Below are 22,788 nucleotides of genomic sequence, written 5' to 3'. Positions count from 1 at the left end.
GTTAGGCTGCTAAGATGGTAAATCTTTTTGTACATGCCGAAGATTACATGAAAGCTAGAAGTGAACGAGATGTGGAACTAGGCAAAATTGGCCTAGAAAAAATTGTTGAATTGTTCAAGATAAGGAATTATCCCTGACCATTATTGTGACATGTGACATAGTACCGTGTCCAGCTTTTCAAAAGTTGTAAGAAAATCTGCGTTTGAAAAGAATATCTTTAAAGAATTTTTCATATATCGTTACACCAAGTTTCGCCTTATGGCATGTGAATACCGGATGCTGAAAATAAACCAGTTTACTGCAGACGAAAACCAGGCAGGTTCTCAAACGATTTAATGCCAGCCTACCTCTGGAAATCAACTACGATACGATTGCATTCCATTTTATCACAAATTCACTAGTAAATCACAAAACTGTGAAAATATTGCAATGTCACCTGGCGAAAAATGATTTATCAAATCTATTTGTCTGTAATTAAAGCCTGGTAACTGATCATACTGGACTACATCGCATCAATAAGTGTCCAAGGAAATCTTAACTTATTTTTAATATTTAATGCAATAACATAAAATAAACGGAGGATTTCGAACTTCTCGCACCGTCTCTTGGGTTTCTTTTATCCGAAATCATTCAGTAAATACTGTAGGTAATTGAAATAAAATTGTTTGGTACAAAGAATTTATCATTTTACCTTGCTAGGAATTTGTGATGAATTCTGAACAACCTTTCTTGCAGATCAAGATCCTTTTCCTAAATTGAATCATTTTCATCTGCAAATGTTTTTGATAACATTCATTTTCCAAGGCCGTCGGAAGCGAGGGGGGCTGGAGCCCGTTAATAATTGACAAACTGTGTTGTATTTTCTTTGTTATAGTGTACTGAATAGGAAGCAATACAAGAGGCAGCCCCTCTTTAATATAAATTTTTGCTTCTACGACACTGTTTCCTAAGGTTGAAATATCGGGGCCAGCGTGACGTCACAACTGAAAAAATTATAGAGCATGCGTACTTGTTTGTTTTTGGATGGCTTGTTCTGGAAGCATGCTGCAAAGATGGTGGATTTTAACGTGATTTTCAGAAAGTTCGGATGGTATGCCTTTCTAGCTGGTTTTTGATAACTGCTTTTTTTGTAGGTAACCATTTATAGAAATTTTTTACAAGGCTGTTTCAGAAAATTAAATTCAGGCAAATGTAATGGAATCTTCGAGAAATGGAAAGCTAATGTGCAAGAACTTTTTTAGGCCATTTGGTTTACTGCATATATTTATGTACATGATAGATCATTCTGAACTAAATACCCTGGTTAAAGTAACTGGAAACATATACCAGAGGCACTACCAAGCTACTTCTGACCGTAAGACTCATAAAAGAAACAGATTCATATCTGTCTTTGCGTGGTGCTCTCTCATTTGAAGACGAGCTTTATTTCTTTATAGTGACTGTTGAAGCATTAAAAGACATCGTATATATCAAAGATGGGATCAAGTTATCCATGGTTGAATTTAGAAGACACTGCCATACTTGAACTGCTTCATAAGTGGGAAAAGGAAGATGCAGAAGGGAACAGAAAGCCAACCGAAATCCTTAAAAGGTATATGTCTGTCATTTTGCAGTTCAGTTGGCCTATTTATGCTTTTGGTGTATAAAGCAGGATGGTTTTAAGTTGCTACTCCAAGTTTCATGCCTAATGCAATCATCAGGCAATTGTATCAAGGACCTCTTTAAGATTTTTGCCTTTACAGTCTTGACAGTATTTCAGGTTATGGATACAGACTGTACAATTATTTCACCAGTGTAATTGTTTTTGATAGAAATTTAGGAACTTTATTTCATGACTGCTATGGCATGAAATGTCTAGTGAAAGGGATTAATATCAAAGTCAGTTAGCAAGCAGAGCTGTTTTACAAAGACATCTTTAGCAAAGAGCTGGATATTTTTTGGTTGATGGCATTGATGTACTGGAATTGCAATGTAGAATTGATATCTGTCATGGAATGAAATATCTCTGACTCTTTATTGATGATTATCATATCTTATCATCAATTTTTCAAGCAGACTGCACTCATCACCTGGTTTTTTAATGAAGGTGTATACATTTGACAATACAATAAAAATTTCATAATTTTTTGTCTTTGATAGCCAGATTTAATCTTGAATGATTGAAGTATGATTTCCTATGTTATTATTTTCATTTCCTGTTCCCCTACATAAATGCCAGATAATCCAGATGTAAAGGAGATTTGAATTATATGATTAACAGCACAATAACACTTTAAGTGCAGTTTAAGAACATCTGATGGTGGTTAAAATGAAGGGTACCAATTTTTTATACTGACTGATTTTAGCTATATTTAGAATAGTATAAAAGTTGGTAATTGTATTCATTGCTTTTATAGTTTATCAGAAAAAGTTGAAGAGCAATATGAGCAATTCCTTGGGCTGGTTCCAGACCCATTTGATGACAGACATCCTTGTAAGTAACTTTATTGAGTTGAGTATGCAACAACAAATTAGATATGTATCTCAGGGTTTAAGTCTGGGTTCAGATATGGCAACAATTATCTCTACTGTTCTTTTCTCTGTGTAACAAAAGTTAATTAACCAACTAGTGGAAATTTAGGGCAACACAATTCTGCTTGCTTCATATAAAGTGATATAGGATAATGGTTGATATTGAAAATATGATATTTTTGTGGTATAATCTCTTTTTCAGTATGCGATGCACTCTACTAAGTTTTGTCATTATTGAGTCATCACAAGAACAGAAATTGTGTCTCATTGTAAATGTTGGCAGGTGTAATAATCATTGCCAAAATCACATCACATAGGCAGCAAATGACTCCATCCTTTGGTCAATGCCTTCGACCAACTTTGTAATAAGCTCAAGTGCATTATAAAAAATGAATGGTTAATATGAAAATCAAAGAAGCTTGTTTACCTAATTGATTAGTTCTTTCACCTTTAGCTCAATCTTACCCGGACTGTAAGTTTGGTGACACTTTGCGCCTGATTATTGGGGAAAAGGAATTCATGCATAAGGTAAATGCATCTCTATGAATTTTTATTGATTGTCCGGAAAAATTGATTTATTACAAGAGAATATGAAGCAGAAAATGTAAAAAAGGATGAGCAGCATTGCTTGGAACAATTTTTGCCATGCCTTTTCATTAGGGGTGAATTATAAAACATGAATGATCTATGCTAGATTACGTTTTTTAATGGGAGGTAGGAGAAATACTTAAAATTTGCTAAAATCTTTTGTAGTATATCAGGATTTTGGTAGACATTGTACTGCAAGTATCTCATTATCCATTTCATTGTATAAAGTTCTATAAAACACACCCAACTGCTCATGGTAACCTATTTTTTCCTCTATCTTTAGCTGACAACATCATATTTTGCAAATACAGATGACGATTTTGAATTGAACTGCCAAGCTGCTAGGCTGTTGCTCAATATCTTGTCAGGAATGGAAGGGAAAATATTCGAGGATTGGGTAAAGACATACACATTTGTTTTGTTGCTTTTATGCTAAACTGGTATTTTATACTTTTGTACTGAAGCATGCTGTCCAAGTTCAGCATTTTTATTTTGCATTTGTCGCAAACCCACTTACATTTTCAATCTTATTTTGTAAAGGAAAGTGTTGGAAAAATCTGTTACAAGTGGGGAAAGGCAGGCAAAGAACCATTACGATCATATGCTATTGGTATGTCTTTAAAGATGTAGTTTTTTTTACAGTTCCCATTTAGAAAATCTTGATTTGCCTATGAATATTGTCTTTTGTTTTCTGACACTTGTGGTTAGGGGGGAGGGTCCTTGTTAGGCTGAATTTAGTATGTGAATTTAACTCCCTTATTATAAATTGCCTCTTGATGGTTAAGAAAGGATAAATTCATGTTTTGTCTCATGTAAGACGGGGGCTTTCACAAAGAAAAATATGAATATGGTGAAACGTGGTGTAAGCAAAGCATTGCTCTTGGAAAGAAAGAGTCAAAAGGATTGCCCAACCTCTAAAAATCTCAAAGACGGCACCTCTGCTGGGACATGGCTATTGTCTCAATTTTTGCCATTCTTCCGGTTGGCTCAAATCTTAGATGATCATGTATTTGGTAATTCATTGATTTACTGGTTCATTTTTACTTGCTATTCGACCAGCATATGCTTCAAATACTGTATTGCATAACATAGGCCACATAAATTTTGCACGTACACAGTGCTTGGTTAAGCAAAACAAATCCATCAAATGTATATTCACCCACTGCCAGTTTAATAGGAGTCAATGCTGCAAGAAGCAGGAAAAGATTCAAAGTACCAATTGTATGACCTAGGCTGTGATTTTAGACATTGAGATGTCTATTTATGTAGTAGGCTGGAACTGGCTAAGCAATCAGGGCAACCTGTAAGATATGACACGTAACAAGATGCCTCCTCTTTTTAGATATATTGGCCGTAGGGATGCAGAACGAAGAAAATGCTGGAATTTTCAAGGAGGAAAACCAAGCAATGGTATATTTATTTTGTATCTATAATAACTATAGTTCTTTTAGCGCAATTTTGAAGATCTTAAAGGCAGATTATTGTTTGATTTTCAACTTGATTTTGTTGTACAGTCATGGCTCGTAATGCACAGTGACAACTTCAACCGTCTTTTACTCCGACAGTTTCCCTAAATCCGACAATATTAGTTGTTTTCAATAATATATTTGTCGTCTTAATGTAATAAGATGTTCTGCCATGATAGTTAGAGAAATTTTACGTCTTGTCTACGTGAATATTTGTTTTATACGCAGGTTCCCATTGTGCTTAAACGGTTAAAATGTTTGAAGGAAATCCCTGATCTCAGCACTCCGGCTATTCAGAATTGCAGCAAACTATCCGTGAAGGCAAGTTCAAAAAGCTCATCGAGACACGTCAGGTATTCATCTGGTAAAATTCAAAAGAAGAAGGAAGAGGAAGGCACGCCAACTAGTTCAAAAACAAAACAAGCCGATCAACAGTATACCAAAAAATCTTTGCAAGAAGCAATTGAGAAACCTGCTGGAGAACAAACCGATAATGAGAAATCGGAAGAGAGCAAGGCTGAAGCAAAAGATGGTTTGTATATTTTCAACACTAAGCTTAAACGAGTTCTTTCCAACCCAATGCAGTAAATTCCGTCTATTTTAACACTGGCTTTTCAACCCAGACAAATTCTAAGAATGAACAATATCATCAAAATTGTCTCTTATTCGCTTTGGTGCCAAAAATGGCTAAAGTGAAATGCTCCCGTATGCCCCCGGCTTAGCTTTTAACAGCTGCAACATAAGCTTCTGTGTTGCAACTTGTAGAACTTAACGCTTAATGAGCTCACCAAACAACTGTTTATAGGACAGTAAGGCTCATGATATACTTTGGCTTTCCCGACGCTAGTTATCAGTGTTAATTTATAATTTTACCTCTTTTCAATACAGGTAAAGAAAGCCAGGGAAGTGCCACGAGTTCTCAGTGGCAAGAACAACTGAAGATTGCAAAAGAGGCAAAAAGTGCGAAGGCGAAGAGGTATGGGTACAAAAAGCCCACCTGGTGCTTATGGCCTCTAACTGTTGGTTCCCAGCAAAGATCGTTGGTTGGATATGTGACGTCACTTGGACAGTACCAGGAGGTTTGTACAACTGCGTGTTATTATCATCAGATCATTATGCTTTTTGATTGGGCATATGAGAAGTTAGTATAAAGATAGATAAGGCTACACATTTTGTCTACGTATTGCGATCTTTCTTCATACTTTATCATTGGGTCTCAAGCTGCTGTATTGAAAATCATCAGTATGTTGTGAGCCGTCACTGTTTAAAGACGAGGGGGTATGTTACGAGTTTCCGAGTGGGGTTGACTATTCCTACAAGGGAGTTTGTATCTCCATCCTATTGAAAAACGTTGCTGCATGCTGACGACAAACAATGCGGATGTTTTTTGTGCGATGTACGTTTAATCCAAGTGATAACCATTGTATCTTGAATGTGCCAAGGCGAAGACAATAATTTGTATGATACCAGATATCTGCGTTAATACCAATAATGCATTGAACAATAAGCTCTCGTGATCAATGTACCATTTTTGTGTGTTTCTATTTCCTCAAATAATTTCCCCATATAACCTTTTGCGAGAAAAGTCTTTTTTTAACGAGCTTCTTTCCCCATGCATCGAGCTTGTTTAGCGGTCTCTCATCTCCCTGCTCACCCTATGGACTTCCTCCTGTGCTCGGCTTCTTATGTTTCCTCGTTGCACTGTTGTGTTACTAAATTCTTTCTGTCATGGTCGTCCATTGATTAACATAAAGGCTAAAGAAGTTTTAGTTTGAAACTTGCCACAGTTGTGTGATATTTTTGTATTCTATTTTCAGCTTCTCATCTACGCTTTTGAGCACGATGCTCTAGAACTTATATTCTACTACACCAACGTGAAAATGCAGAAGGACCCGATCCTGGCTCTTCGTGGTTTAGAGGTAAGCGCCAGAGCCTTTTTTTAGTTTGGGTCTACACAACCTCCTTTGTGAATTCTTTTTCAGCTAGTAGCTAAGCAGGTAACCCCACAATGATTCGATTCAGAAGAATGTTCCTCTTAATTTTTCTGTTTTAATATCACATTTTAGACTATTAAACAATGGAATAGTATTGTTATCAAAACTTGATATTTTAAGGGAAATAGAAGATGAAATATTGTATCATAAAGGGTATCAAAAATTGCATGGGTAGGGTAAAGTAAATCTAAAGGGGTTGGGTAGTGTATTCGATTAGTATTAGATCTGATATAACTTTTCATTTTATTATTTTCGCTAGTTGTTTTTGTGTTATCTTTCATGCATGGCCTCTTTGATATCTTTGATGAATGGTAAACCAGCTTCGCTGAATTGGCTACCATACTTAAATAAACTTAATTGAATGTGTTTCATAGAAACGCATTAAGCAGGATACATTTGTGTTTGCGTTTGCAGTACCTTTCTGCTTTGATGTGTCACAAGAAGTTTGTAACAGAGTTTGTTGCTAGAGGTGGGGTGCAAAAACTACTAGAGATACCAAAGCAGTCGACGTCATCCACTGGAGTCTCCGTCTGTTTGTATTACTTGGCGTATAACGATGATGCCATGGAACGGGTAAGTATTCCACCAATAGCTCCCATTAATACTTTTTCAGTATCTAATGCAATTCATCTGTATCTCATAACCTACCCTTTGATCATCTAGTGTTTAACACTAATCCTCTGTCTAGGTCTGTTCACCTTAATATCTACTAACATGCCTTTCGTTTTGTCTATTCACCTCAGTGCCTACCAACAAGCCTTTCGTTATTTTTGTTCAACTTAATGCCTACAAACAAGCCATCTAGCCTTGTAATCCTTTGATAGTGTTGCATTGTGAGTGTAGCAAGCATAAATCGAGGCTGCATGTAGCTGTAAAATCTGCGATAAGCCAATTGCATGTTTTGAAAAGGTATGCTGTAGCTGGCTCACCCAACGAATTGAAATGATAATAAATGTGACAATCGAAGGAGGCAAAAAGTAAAGTGTTTGATATATAATCTAAAGAATCTTTTTTGCTCGACTTTCTACAATTACTACGGTAATCACAAGCGATCTGGTTAACTTGAAGAAAAATGATATATTAGTTAGAATCCCTTACTTCAAGCCAAGTGATCATGACCTTGTAAATTGTATGAGTATTCCTGAGCGAATCTGAGCATTCTTTTTGTATTAGGTGTGCCTTCTACCCCAGCCAATGCTAACAGATCTGGTGAAATACGCGTTGTGGCTCATGGATTCTGGCATCCACGACTCGGCTCGTTGTTATTCTACGCTGTTTTTCTCTCTTGTGTTCACGTTCCGCGCCATCTTGGATTTGTTTGTCTCCATGGATGGCTTACGAAGACTCATCAACACTGTAAGTCAGCTTGCCTTCTGCCTGTTCGGAATTTTAGATTGATGTAAATTTGCAATTGTGTTTTTTCACAGAAAGATGATTAAAAAGGCCGAGAGTTTTACTTCCAATTCAACTCCTTTAAGTCAATTTTGTAACGCAAGACACCAAGTAACAATATGAGATGCAATGATTTGAGAATAGCAGTCATTAAAACTAGAAATAGGCCCCCCCCCTTTTGTGTGCCACGGATTTAAGGGTAGCATACGTTATTACCTCAAAGGCACCGCCACTGTTGTCAACTATTTTTATTCTTCTTAATGCTGTATATGCTATAAAGACAATCCCCCTCCCCCCAGATCATATCAGAATTTCTTCCGATTCTAGACAATACCAGCCTGTAAAGCCCTTCGATGTTTCGGGCTATTATACAAGACTAAACAATTTAGCTCTAGCCAAATATAAGAATTTGTCAACTGGTTGATTTTGTAATTTTTGTAGGCTTATCAATGTGTTTCTGACTGTTTTGCAAGAAATCTTCTGCCCTCTTTTAGCTTTGTTCGATGTTTCAGGTAACTGTTCTTAGCATTCTCCGACCCGAAGAAGCCAGACTTATGGCGAACGACGAATCATTTGGGATGAGGCAGATTATCAAACATACTCTCTTAGCATTGCGACGGTTCTTTGAAGCTCAGCTCTCAATTAAAGCTGATGAAATCAGACGAAAAATTGCACGAAACGAAGGAACCCTTCCTCCACAACCAATTCCTGCTTACAAAGCTGTTCCTTTCTCTCTGAATCAGCATCTTGAAAACATTCAGCTACTTATTGAAAATTCAGAAGAGATTTCAGCATGGGTGCCATTGTTGGTTCGTGAAGTTTCATATTATTGCCACTCCAACTGTTCTCTTTGTGATTTATAAAGTTCTTATCTGCTACATATCTATATAACAAATTATTATTATTCTTACTGCTAATGATAAATATTCTCAAATATGTAATAATATTTGGTTGCTGATTTTTAGTTTGTGTGGGTCAAGGTCACAGAGATTAACAAACTGTATACAACCTTTTCGCCTTGTGCATATTTTAAGATGACCACCTTTTCAAGTACAAGGAATGCCTTACTTTGCATGGGCTCCGACGCAGGTTGGAAAATGGAGGGGCCAAGAGAAAGTGTTACAATCATAACAAAAGTTTTTTTAAAAAAACTCTATTGTTTTGCAAAAAAGTGAGGGGGCCATGGCCCCCCTGGCCCCCTATTCGTCGGAAGCCCAGCTTTGAGACTGCCTTCCTAAGGGTTTCCCCTCCTCTGGTGATTTTTGGTCAGTCAAAGCTATTGGTTGATTCAGTTTCGTTTTCCCACCAACAGGCTTTCAAGAAACTAGGAGGAATCCAGCTTCTGTTCCAGATTATATCATTTGCGTCATCCGGATGGGAAGGGTACAGCAACAGGTAAATATTTTGTATCAAATTGTATCATGACGTGTAAAGTGACTTTACGTGACGTTTATTTTTAGTTTCATTTCACACCCATAGTAAAATTAGCGGTGTATTATATTCTCAAAACGGTTTGATATTTCTCCTATAAATGGCAATTCAAACATACGTATCTGACACTACTGATCTCTTAAGATTCTGTATTACCAGCAAATTTCCTGTTGTATGCAAAGGAAGGTTTTGCTTTCATCGTGAACTGAATTTCATCGTGACTAATGATTTTTTTTCCAGGAATGAAGTTGTGAAATCGGCCTTAGAAATCCTACTTGTGCTGTCTGTGAACCCAAAAGTTCAGCTTGCATTTTGTCAAAACGTCCCCCTTGAAGCGGATGACAGCCAGTCCGGAATAAGGTAATGTACTTCGTTCATAATGGGTGCAGCTTTTGACTATCAGTCCTTGAGATCTTTCATAAATTAGATCTTTCCTTGAAATTTAGGATGTATATCTCCGCTTATTTATTCGTATTTCTCATTCTATATTTTCCTTATCCGCTTAAAATTGCTCTATTTTAGATTTATAATATCCCAAAGCTTGATATCTCAAAGGGTGTGATTTCTTTAAACACACAAATGTAAAAACTTATTTCAGCTTATTGGTTCGTGCTGCAGAAGGAACACTGTTAAAAGGCGATGGAGAAATCCAAAAAGTTGCTCTTCAGATCTTATGCAACTGTGTCTGTGCTCCAAAAGCCAAGTCTAAGGTTCGTATGTCAAGCAGGTAACATTTAGTCATTTGTGCAGGTAAAATACAGCATTTCAATGTCTTTACATATCTTATGCATTGTAGAGGAAAATGGTTCAAAGTTGCTCCTCTAGGTTCCACCCTCAATGCAATCATCAGGCACCAAACCTCATTATTATGTTTTGTTTGAAGTTGCTAAAGTTTATCTGAATGAAAAGAAAGTGTCTATTCAATACTTGCCAAATAGCTGCTGGTAATATTGTGATTAAGAAGCCAACAGGAAAGGTCCCCTTATTTAGATTATTTTGTATACCGTATTCTTGATGCTTGTTTTTACTTTTGTTTTGTGTATTGAGTCATAATGCATGCTAGTACTGGTTTCTGGCTGTGTATAAACTGTTAATAGTGATACTTTTACTATATGGAGGCGTGAAGATTGCAGTTATTTAATTGATTATTTTGTATTGTTTTTTGCTCTTCTTAAGAACATCCCTGCTGTACCACGCACTTTTGCAAGACCATTGAAAGTTGAGGATGTCTCGCATAAAATGTGGAATGCTGTGCGAATGCAGAATGGGATCAAAGTTCTTCTTGGTCTGTTGAATACAAAAACGCCAATCACCGAGGCTGACGCCATCAGATGTTTAGCTTGTAAGGTGAGGAAGGAACAATATTTATTGTAGTGGTCTTTTGTGGTCTCTTGTTTTTAGAGAACATTTAATGATGTAATGCAAAATGACTTTTTCACGATAAATTAATTACAGCAAGATCAGATCGGTTCGGATAGGCCTTTAGATCAGGCCTTTAAACACCGGTAAGACAGACATTAACAGGGCTTGTATTAGACTTCGCTCTACAAGCTACGCGCGTGTCAATGAAAAACGCAAAAGGAAAAAAAATCAATTTCAAATATTACAAGTAGCTGGAATAAAACTTGCAAATGATTGCACTGCTGAGTTGTAGAGTTCAAAGGGACAAGCATCTTTACAGCAAACTAACCCAGTCTTTTTTTGGAAAAGTGATGTTAGTTTTTATCTGTGTTTGTGTTTATTTAAATTGTTATATTTTTTGGACTGAAATACGTCTGCGATCTAAAATCAAAGATTTCTATGAAATACTTCTCCAACCTCTTGGCAAATAATGAGGAATCCATCAATGACCTTATTGACACCAAGGAACAGTATGGATACCTTTTGAAGTACTATCTTTCTGACGTTTGACTCCGTGTCATGAATGCCTTCTATGAAGATATTTTCTTATTTTCAATTAGGCCTTATGTGGGTTATCAAGAAGTGATCGGATCCAGCAAGTTCTCTTAAAGTTGATTTTCACGTTCAGTGGTCAGCTGCAAATGTTGATGAGGGAACCGGTACTCCCAGACAAAACTAACGAGCATGTTAAGTTTTGTAAGTATGCCTCGGAGTTGATTGAAAAAATCACAGGGAAGGTTTTAACAGAACATGGATCACCAATGGCGATGCTCCATACTCTAAAAAAGGTGAGTCTCCTTTACAAGTGGAGTCTCCTTCACAAGTCGAGTCTCCTTTTAAAGTGGAGTCTCCTTCACGAGTCGAGTCTCCTTTACCAATCGAGTCGTCTTTTCAAGTCGAGTCTCCTTTACAAGTCGAATCTTCTTTACAAGTAGACTCTCCTTTTAAAGTCGAGTCTCCTTTACGAGTCGAGTCTTCTTTACGAGTCGAGTCTCCTTCACAAGTTGAGTCTTCTTTACGAATCGAGTTGTCTTTTCAAGTCGAGTCTCCTTTACAAGTCGAATCTTCTTTACAAGTAGACTCTCCTTTTAAAGTCGAGTCTCCTTTACAAGCCGAGTCTCCTTTACAAGTCAAATCTTCTTTACAAGTAGAGTCTCCTTTCAAAGTCGAGTCACCTTATAAGATAGCGTATTCTTGTTTACGTAGCTAGGTGTGCTGTAGTTGTTTTCAATGTTGGGAAAGTCAGCCAGAACCCTTTTTTTCTTCGTTATACGAATTGTCAAATAATATCATATTATGCAAAAATCGCTTTCAAAAAAGCAAACATTCTAAGACATATTAAAGCTTTTCGTTTGACCCTCCCATAAAAGGAAAGCCACAGTATGCCTTAAAATGTTTTTCAAAGCCATTTTAAAATTCTCTGCCAAGAAATTATTATGGCATTGAAGTTCTGTTATATTGAGTTTTCTGTATTAAAATTGTTAACATTTAATTTAGGGGACAATGGATGAATTCGAAAGTTTTATATATTCACATCAGGCATCCCTTAACGTAAGAATCCCTGCTAGGCCAATGATGAGATTAGGTGTGAATAATATCTTTCTTTTCCCGGACCTGCTAGGGTATAATATGTAAATCATTTTTCCACAGGCTGATGTTGTATCTCAAACTCACATTTCTTATTCCGAAAAAGAACTTCTGCAGCTGATCGTGAATCACTTGAAAACTAAAGGTATATCTATGGATACAAACTTTGCTTTGCTTCTAGACTAAACACTTGTCATTGATGCAAATGTACTCAAAGAACAGGAAAAGGAAAGGTTTGAATGAGAAGCGGGTGAATCTGAAGCTGTATTAGTCAAGGTATGTATTGATAGAATTTGAGTATGTTGATAAAAAGCGTTGATCGTGATGTGTTACTTCTAGGATTTAATGCAGCTGCAAAGACTCTTCAAAAGGAGGCAAATCTTACTAATACGAGGCAGAGCGAAATTAGTAAAGACGCAGCGTTTCTCTCCCCAGTCCCTTCGAAGAAACTGAAAGTATGTTGTTGTTTTATCGATTTAATCAAAATCTCATTATAGAGACTTTTTAAGCAAGCAACACTGGCGAATATTTTATAATTTCATCATAAGTTTCTTGTCTATTTTTTCCTAATTCCTTTTTTATTCTTGTCAATTTTCTTTTCAGTTTCTTCAACTAGGTTTTTGTCGTCAAGTTCTGTTGTTGTTATTTTCATGGTATGCGAATGCTCGTTATTTCTCAAGTAGTTGCAAACATTTTTGCGATGACTCGAGAAAGGTTCCCCATTTGATCTTTTTGATGCCGTAAGTTATTCAGCTGCATAAACAAGAAGTACAATTACAGTATTTCTTTTGCTTACTTGACCTCACGACCACATGGCAAGATTGTTTGGAAAACCTGTCTTTTACTTGTTTAGACCTGTAAACCTGTTTAGAAGTGACAAATTCTGTCCAGATATAAAATTCTGATAAGTATAATACAGTGATAAGTTCTGTCCAACATTTTATATCAAAAATGTTTATCCTTAAGCAGTCTCGACCATCAAGTCTTGCGAAAAGAAAAAGTGAAATTGCCATTCTACTTCCAGCTTTCTTAAAATTAACGTTCTTACCCTTTGCAAACTCTAGTCTTCAACAAGCCATCACCGGACACCGGAAACTACACTTACCTATGGAGACAGTACACCTGGAACTCCTTCTATTTATCGCCCGGAACCGGAAAAATTGTTAGACCGGGTTTGTAGTCCACAGTTGATATACTTGCAATTGTAATATTTATAGATATTTGAAAGTGGCCTGAGCATTGGAAACCTGAAGTTTGATTTATTACTTAATGAAATTTTTCAATAGTGACTGTTTTTGAATTGTAGGCTTTGGGGAACTAGTATTTTTTAAACTATTTTTTTTAAACGCAAATGCTAAAAATCTGTTTGTAGATATGCTTCTAAAAAGTGGAAAATGGATTAGACGAAAGATAACTCCTTGATGAGACTGAACCAAAGATAGCTCCTTTGAGTTCTGCAATCATTTAAGCATGAAGGGGGTATTTTTTTGGGGGGGGGGGGTATGCTTACGGATAATATCCTTGTTAAAAGCTACCCTGTAATAAACATATTGAGGTCCTTGATTTAGTGAACATTTGAAACCTATAAAAAAAAGAACCAAGCTTAATTCATTGCTTAAGAAATTTGTGCAAAGGTTAAAAAATAACGGCTAGTCTAATAGTTTTTTTCTATTTTTCAAGCTTGAGATGTCAAAAGGAAGTACCTCACAAAATAACAATAATAATTTCCAACCGACCCTCGACAACATCGTTCGGAACTATCTCCGGGAACAACATGCACGATGCCGGAACCCGGTCACAACCTGTCCTAAATTCTCGTTGATAAGGTAGGAATTTTAAAAAACTGTTACTGCAGGAGTTTTAAAACATTTTTTTAAAATACTGCAGGAGGTCAAATAGGGGTGTAAGTGAACCATAACACATACTATTTGAATTTTTACTGAGTTGCGAATTCTTTGAGAGTGAAGTAAATCTCTGCAAGAAGAATCGTAAGAATTTAGAAGAAACAGGCTGTTCTTATTTGGTTAAGCACTTTGAGTTAAAGAACGATATGAGCTTGAACAGTTACAAAGGTTTGATTTTCAATCGAATTGTTTCCGGAACTATTTATTTGTAAAAAGAAACAAAAATTTCCGTTGATGAGTAAGCAAGTTTACCATCAAAAACACATTTTAGATAGAAACCTTATGTAAGAACATCAAGTGCATGCAATTTTCAAATAGACCTTTAAAACAATGTTTTAAAAACAGTTTGACTCCAGAAAGATTGACTCTCTTTTGCAATAATTTACCGTATGTGGGGGTATTATCATGCTCTCTATTGATCTCTCCAGTAATGCATTGAACATTCAACCTAACTTAACATTATGACGGTAATACTTAGGATCAAGGCAACACGACGACGAGAATCCAATGTGGTTAAACAGAATTGTAAAATAAATTATATTTAATAAATTCTAATATTTCGTCCCGGCATACAGGATCTCGTTAGGGTAAATGTAGCGAACGAGTGCATTGTGATGTCCACATTTAATGTAAATCGAATCACGTGCCCTCCCCAAGGTAAAACCACCATTTTACATTCAAATCAGTACGATGTAGCCTGTAGCATGCAGTTGTTTCCCCATCCTTCTTTTCCAACAACCCTTTTCTTTCTGGATCCTGCTATGAAGCTTTATGTATTGTAAATATATGGTAATTCACAAATACATATACAATATCATAATGAACTATGAAGGACTGTAAACCCATCAGTTATACACACTCATTGCTTTTAAACCTGCCAATATCAAAGTAGGCTTCCCTTTCACCATGAAGTTTCCGGCAGAGTTTACAGTGTGTCGTATTTCATTTGACCAGGCCCCATCAATGCCCGGAGCCTCACTACAAAATGCACGCACCCACTAACATTATGAGCCGGATGTTCCATCGTCAGGTGTGTATTAGAACAATTCAACTTCAATTTGTACAAACAGTACTATAGAACCACTAAATGGACATCTTCCAATAACAGACAACTCATAACACAGAATCCAGAATTGCTTTCACTTTGGGAAAATCTTTTTAAAAGTACCAGTCCGGTCCTACAATATATTTTTTGTTATGTGTAATGCGTAGAAACCCTTTATGCCTTTTTTAGGAATTTCCAATGATAAAAAAATCAATGCGGTCTTTCCTTTTCAGAAAGGAAATGTCCTATTTTTAATCACCGAGTTACGATTTTCATCTCAGTCTGATGTTCTTCTGGTTTTTGACGTCATTTCCTATACATACGTTTTTCCCTGCATGTCAGTTAACAGTTCTTTTACCTAGTCTATGATCATCCAGGAACCTGGAAAACAACTTGAGCGAGATGATAAACATAATTGAAGAATTTTCACTCATAAGGACTTTTTATGACAGCGCAAGGGGTATTTTACTCAACCTGTCCCACAAATATATATAGTTCCAACGATATATTTTATATATTGTATTGTTTCATTTCAATCTGTGAAATCAAGTATAATTCTCATCCTTTCATATTTTCTTGCAACAAAATTGCAGATCCAACCAAGACATGGTGGAAAAATGGGTGCTAAATTCAATCGAAAGTTCGTCTACAGTCGGCAAGTTACTTCTGACTTTGACCATTTTGCATTTTGGCTTATGTCATTTGCCACTCAAACCAGTAATTTACTGTAAATTAAATTTTATTTCAACATCTGTGTGGTTTAAGTACTCGTTCAGTTTCTTTCCTTCTCATTTGAATTACACCGATATCCGCAAATTTCATGACTTGACATGACACGATAAGATACGACACGACAGCACAAAACACGACATGACATCTCATGACATACGACATGACATGACATTGCATGACACGATATGACACAATATGACACGATATGACACGATTTGACATGACATGACATGACATGACATGATCTATGATCTATGATTTTTTTCTACCTTTACTGTTAGCAAATTAGTTAACACCAATTAGTATGATTGTGATAATTGTAACTGTCAACTCCGAGAAGCGAGTATCATCAAGCAACCATTTTTGCTGAAAAATATGGCTGAAGAAAAAATAAGAAATTGAAATTTTTTTCTTTTCCAATAAGTTTCTTTCAACAGTTTTATTTTTAATTTTCGCCAATTCTAGGTTTCGATCTGTCGGTACGATTGAAGACAACGAAGGAATGGCATCGTTTACCTGTGCGAAATTCCTCGTGAGTTGAAAACCAATCAATTACCCTTGTCTTCACTTTCGGTAAAGTTTAATAAGATATTTTGGGTAACCAATAATTGTATGGTCAATATATTGATTTTGAATATGAGTAAAGGCAAATTAACTGAAAAGTTTGATCTCATGAGCTATCAAGCCTAAGAAGTGAAAATTAAGAAGTGAAAATTAAGAAGCTTACATTATGATTTTCTGTCTTTTTGCAGCCTGATGGTGATTTAATCTTACTTGGAACCAAAGAAGGAGAAGTGAAAATGTTTAATATTTTCTCTGGCCTGGTAATTCTACCTTCTTTTTTGTGCTTCTTTCAAAACTTTTGAATCTATTTTAGATGCACGTCTCTGTGTGACCAGAGCAGAGTATATCGTTATCTTAAAGTCATCAAATTCTGCCTATTATTCTATGGACCTCCAGCGGTATCAACATTACAAGCCTAATTGTTTTTTGACTCACATTTGTATAACGCTGAATAAAGTTATCAACTAGAAGCATGTATTTTCATTGTCCTTTTTTGGAAAAGCTTCGTCATTCGTTACCTACCATTTTATACCACATAAGATTTTCACGTTGCGTGACCTAGATGCGAATCACATCCCCCCTGATTCATGAAATTGTATCTCTTTTTCAAGTTCAGTGAAACATTACGAAAGCTTTTTGATAAATTATCCTTTCCAAAAGTGCCTGTTTAGATTTGTTTAAGTTAATTGTTGGTAATGCCAAGTTTTTCAGGATTAATAAATTTGTTACGTTGCTTTTCAGGAAGAAGCGCACTACCCTTGTCACATGCAACCGATTTCAAGCTGTGAACCTTCAAAGGTATTTACTTCTGATTTATCATAAATATTTTATTGTGACTAGTTAATATTCTTTCCTTATCTCTGTTGATCCGTGCGTATGAAAGAATAAATCATTCGAGTCAATATGTTGTTTGAGAGTTTGTACTCTAGGACTCTAGTCTTCTGAATGTAGCAGAGAAAATGCAGCTGGTGAATGAGGGGTAGAGGGTTAAAGGGGTACAGAGGATGGGCCGTTGATACTCACAAATGCTATTGCCATTAAAAAGATGCTTCAGTTGCTACGAATTTTTATAATTTCATTTCACTACCTTTGTTCAAAAGATATTTTTTTCTCGTTTATAGGATTTGAATTTGCTGTTGACGGCAAGCCCGTACTGTCAACCATCAGCCGCACTTTGGACGTTCTTCAATTCTCCGTTTTTCGAAAAAAAGTATGTTTTGCCTTCGCTATTACTGTTTTTCAAAATTTTCTCATTTAGGAAATGCTGCGATATGAAAAACACGAAAATTATTTTGCACTGTTTGTGTTTCACTCAATCCAAACCTGGATTAGAGATGAGGTGGGGAAGTTGGGATGTAATGGGGTAATAAGACAATGAGGTAAGGAGGTGAGGTGGTGAGGAGGTGAGGTGGTGAGGAGGTGAGGTCGTAAGGAGGTAATGGGGTAATGAGGTTGAGAGAGGTGAATTGAGTAAGAAATATGGAAGGAGGAGAGATGAAGGATGGAGGAAGTCGGAAGGAAGGATAGAAGTAAAGAAGAAATGAAGGACAGAAGAAAGGGGGAAGGACGGAGAAAAGATGGAAACAGGGAGGAAATGGACGGGGAAGGAAAGGGTTGTCTCTTTAGGTGCGACAAGCGTTGCTAACCCTTCCTTTTAACCCTGTTTCAAATACTGTACTGGTATTCATGTTACAATGAAACAAATATTAAAGCGTCATTTATTGTTAATTCCAGGCTAAGTTTCCATGGTGACAATCACGTCAAGTTCAGCACGGCTCAGGACCAGGTCATTGGCACTGCAGACTACACCGCACATGTGAGTCTCAATTTAAGTTAAAAAAAGTAGATAGATTACACTAAATCAACTTCATTCGAGCATGATGTAGCTTCAATTTGCACAAGGAACTGCACCTTCTGGTCTAAACGCCATCTGCAATTGCATAATCACAATTATTCGAAAATTGGCTGAAGTTGATCCAACGCCAATTCGAAATTATGGGCGAATCATAAATTGGTTATATTTTTCTGGTTAATCAAAAAGACTAGAAGATGAAAAACAAGATTTTTGGTAGGGTTTTCAAAGCCATAAAATCGAAAACCTTTGCTATGTTTACTAAATGGCCTATCATGCTGGTCAGGTAAATTCGTAACATTTGTCTGCATTCTTCCGATTCGTTTCATAAAACATTGATAAATGTATACAACGCTGAATACTAACCATGATAATTATGCCCGGTTTCATTTTTTCGTCTGGCTTCCTCAGAGATTTGGCTGCGCTGATTGGCCAAAAGACAGCCAACCAGACAGGCCACTTATTCTATGGTCCTATTACGATCCGGACCGGTGCATAGAGCTTAGTGACATTCGTTCATCACAGTTGTTGCATTAACCAACATGGCTTCAAAAAGCAAGCAAATTTTTTTGTTCCTTAAGCTATTCTTAATATTTTCAAAACATCAGTATAAAATGCATCCACGATGTAATCTTCAGTCCTTCCAGACACTTAAGTGGTTTATATTTTTATTTATATTACTTTTTTGCAAGATCTACGATTTGACGACCGGGAGGCTGATTTCGACTCTGGCTGATCCGCGAAACATCAACCGGTACCATAAGAATATTGCCACTTTTAATAACACGGACGATCTTGTGCTTAATGATGGCTGCCTTTGGGATGTTCGATCGTCCAAGCTCCTGCACAAATTCGATAAATTCAATGATTACGTCAGTGGCGTGTTCCATCCTTCTGGTCTGGAAATTATCATCAACTCTGAGATCGTATCCTTTTATATTACTTTTTGATTCAATTTCCGTAGGAATTCCATAAGAACTATAAACCTTGCCAAAACCTCTTGAAAAACATATTACGACGCTCTATATATCTCCCTAGAGCCCCCCTCTCTCAACCCCATTCTCTAAAACATTATTGGTCGACAAGTTTTTGTTCCTATTGACTATAGCATAATTTGGAGATCAACATCCATGCTCCTAATATATTAGCATAGGAATATCCAATATGATTTGGGGGTAGGGGGCGTGTGCAATATTCCGGGGGTAGGGGGCGTGTGCAATATTCCGGGAAAGGTATAAAGCATCTTCTTTTTTGAAGATATTCGTTTTTCATTGTTAAGGCTTTTTTATTATGCTTTTGCTCTGGTAGTCATCGGCCTGTGCTCCTTGACTTTGAGCGCGTCCTGTATATCAAGTTTGGCACAAAAGAGATTGATTTGCAAGCCACTTCAAAGCATACATATATTTTGAAATCATTTGTGATCCCTTGAACTGAATTAACAACTAAATTCTTATAAAGAATTGAGGATTCAAAATAGTTTGTTCTGTTTATTAGTACATTTCTATATTTCATCTTAGTTGTTTCCACTTTGCTCTTTCAAAATACCTGTGTTTATCTTAACTTGCGTCAGTGGGATATCAGAACATTCCATTTGCTAGACACATGTACATCCCTTGACCAGTGCAGATCGATTTTCAATAACAAAGGAGATGTAATTTATGGAGGTGAGTTTTTAAAGAATCAAGTGAATCAACTGATAAAAGGATTTTTGCGATCGATCAAGATGCAAGAATCAATTAATCAGGACATTTCAGTTTGTTTGTTAACACTTTTGAACAAATGATCTCAAATTTGAGTCAGTGGATAAAAACAGTTAAATCAACTAATTAGAACACTTGAAACGAATCGACGGATGGAATCATTTGAATCAACTGATCAAGACATTTGAATCAGCCGATCAAACCTAGAACTTCGATTGGAGTATTTTCAATCGTATGTTAATCGATGTAAGCAAGCTGCAAGGACAGAAAATTTTAGCATAAAATATTGTATTTAAAATCTTTAGGTTATAGCGTAAATAGAAGACCTATTGAAGAGCATTTTGAAATCAGCCTTGCGTAGGCTGTTGGCCTTTTCTTTGGTTCTCTCTCCTAAGGTTTCTACCTAAGTCCACAAAAATTGGAGCGTCTACTCTTTCCTTGACATTTGTCATTATGTCATTTGCATTCCATATCACTATACATTGCAGCCCTGAAGTCATTCTTTATTGTTATTCAGCTTAATTCATGGCAACTACTATTCAACATTTCCTTTTTAGTAAAGCACGTTCCAATGGATCCGCAAACTGAATATATATTTGGCAGCAACGTTTTGCTCGGTCCATATGATTATACGTTCCGGACTTTTGATTCGTATGACTTCTCAGTGATCGGTATGTAGCTTTCATAAGATACTGTAATGAAACATTGCCATCAGCTAATATCTGGACTTGATTTACTATCAGACCATTGGACAAAAGTCCCAGAAAATTGTTTACCATCTGACAGGATATTTTGTGGCGAAGGGGAATGAGTCCAGATGTATTTAGTTCTGAAATCAGAAAAACAGCCAGAATTGATCTTTACAGTGTTAACTTAGTTATTTTGTAATGCAGTGTCGATAACTTGTGATAACAATAATTTGGCAACCCAGAAGTCTTTGTCTGTAAAATAGGGGAGAAGGAAGTTAGGGAAGGGACCTAGGGGAAAGGAGATGGGAAGCTGGGGGTATGATGAAGAAGGGAGAGGAAGAAGGAAACAATTTCTGGGACCACTTGCCCCGGGGATTTACTGGCTTTCTACTGTGAATGCTAATGAATAAAAGAAATTATTGAAGAATTTTATTTTTTGATGATTTCAGCTACAATCGATATCAAGAAGATGATTTTCGATCTTTGCCCTGACAACAATGATACACTAGTAGCAGTTATAGAGGTGAGTGCTTCTTTTCCAAAAACCAAACATTAAGTACATTTGCATCTCTTCTAATTCTTTTAATACTTGGTTATGAGGCCCAAATGCTGTTATTGTTTTCAAAAATTTCAGTTAAAAGCATTTTCATTTGAGATTTTGGTGTAAGACTCAAGAACTCTTGACTTTTTGTAGACAGTGCCTAAGAGTGTTCTCAAATGTTTTCTTATGTGCCCTTTTGATTCTCAGTTAAAAAATGAAAAATAAAATTAGGGCATCAAAGATGTACAGTTTGCTGCACATTTGTGGCTTTGATGGTATTAAAATTCAGGTTATTGTAAGAAGCGATGTGAGATATGTTTTCTTGATTTCCCAGGGAAGTTCAAATGCAGGGGAGATTGAAAGTATTTGCAGACTTTATGAAGTTGGGAGACAGAGGTTTATTGATGGGGAAGACAGCGACGAGGAACAGGTAGGGAATCACCATTTTATGGTGCGATATCTAAGTAGAAAGTACTTGCATTTACTTCAAGTATAGCAGGACTACATTGTTCTTGAACTGTTCTGCTGTAATTGCATCGCTATTGGTGTATATAAGAGGACGTTTCAGAGTTGTTGCTCTGACTGCTAGCTCAGTTCTAACTCGGAGTAGCAGCTTAGAACCGTCCTGTTCTTTTCACCAAAAGGGTGTACAGCTCTACATAAACAACATCAAGCACTTTATGGCAGACTTGTAAACCGAAATTTTTGTTAATTGCGTCTCTTTATTACAATTGCTATATGAATGCTTTTCACTTTTTTTCTGGGGCAATTAAATCTCTTTAAATTGGCCTTTTTATCAATCCCGTTGCTAGGTGAATACCCATTCTTGGGAGTCTTTGCCTGCAAGGGACTTTGCCGCAAAAGCACATGAAATGTAACACTGAACTTGTGCTGTTTTTTCATTAGTATAAGCAGAGAATGCTTTCAACGGTATAATTTCAATTAACTTGTTATTTTTGAAGGCGGAAGATGATGGGAATGACGAGATCAATGAAGATGACGAGGACGAATTTGACGATGCAATGGACACCCTGGAAGATCTGTTACTTGACGTGGGGGATGTGGAAGAAGACGAATTCGATGATTTTGAAGACTTTGACGACGAGGACGATGATGAGGATGATGATGATGAAGGCGACGAGGACGATGATTTTGATGACGATGATGACGACGACGATTTTGAAGATGATTTTGATGATGATGTTGACTTAGGACCTGACGAGGAAGATGCGAACGATGGTAATGAAGAAATTGAGGACAGAGATGTACAAAGCGTTCTTGATGAAGACGAATATCGGTGGTATGATGTTGAAAATTAAAAACAATATTTTATATCCAGTAAAGCCATGGTTTGTAAATTATCGCTTTATAATAAATTCCAAATTTTCTGG

The 22,788-nt window shown here is 36.5% G+C and overlaps 1 protein-coding gene across 3 annotated transcripts; it reads left to right on the top strand.

Annotated features, from left to right (window-relative positions):
• The first annotated feature begins 42 nt into the window (after positions 1–42).
• LOC135692538 (DDB1- and CUL4-associated factor 1) lies at positions 43–22,788 on the top strand. Of its 3 annotated transcripts, none has more exons than XM_065210699.2 (35): positions 43–1,090; positions 1,437–1,591; positions 2,397–2,473; positions 2,966–3,039; positions 3,383–3,496; positions 3,640–3,709; positions 4,442–4,509; positions 4,794–5,097; positions 5,454–5,644; positions 6,383–6,484; positions 6,974–7,132; positions 7,733–7,915; positions 8,464–8,760; positions 9,264–9,346; positions 9,623–9,742; positions 9,981–10,092; positions 10,559–10,729; positions 11,344–11,571; positions 12,434–12,515; positions 12,710–12,825; positions 13,435–13,542; positions 14,051–14,196; positions 15,229–15,304; positions 15,913–15,974; positions 16,517–16,583; positions 16,804–16,875; positions 17,357–17,413; positions 17,737–17,825; positions 18,350–18,431; positions 19,160–19,393; positions 20,038–20,131; positions 20,725–20,838; positions 21,306–21,379; positions 21,732–21,827; positions 22,360–22,788. In XM_065210699.2, exons 2-35 carry the CDS (start codon positions 1,476–1,478, stop codon positions 22,714–22,716), a joined length of 4,395 nt encoding a protein of 1,464 aa, XP_065066771.1. In that variant the 5' UTR covers positions 43–1,090; positions 1,437–1,475; the 3' UTR covers positions 22,717–22,788. The 3 variants fall into 3 exon arrangements, with proteins under 3 accessions (XP_065066771.1, XP_065066769.1, XP_065066770.1); XM_065210697.2 differs by having other exon boundaries at positions 2,951–3,039; XM_065210698.2 differs by having other exon boundaries at positions 43–1,133; positions 2,951–3,039.

This window comes from Rhopilema esculentum, chromosome 3, assembly GCF_057945365.1.
Source record: "Rhopilema esculentum isolate cy_ngs chromosome 3, ASM5794536v1, whole genome shotgun sequence".
NCBI lineage: Eukaryota > Metazoa > Cnidaria > Scyphozoa > Rhizostomeae > Rhizostomatidae > Rhopilema > Rhopilema esculentum.
The sequence above is the reverse complement of the archived record's forward strand: the minus strand, read 5'-3'. Positions and strand labels throughout refer to the sequence as shown.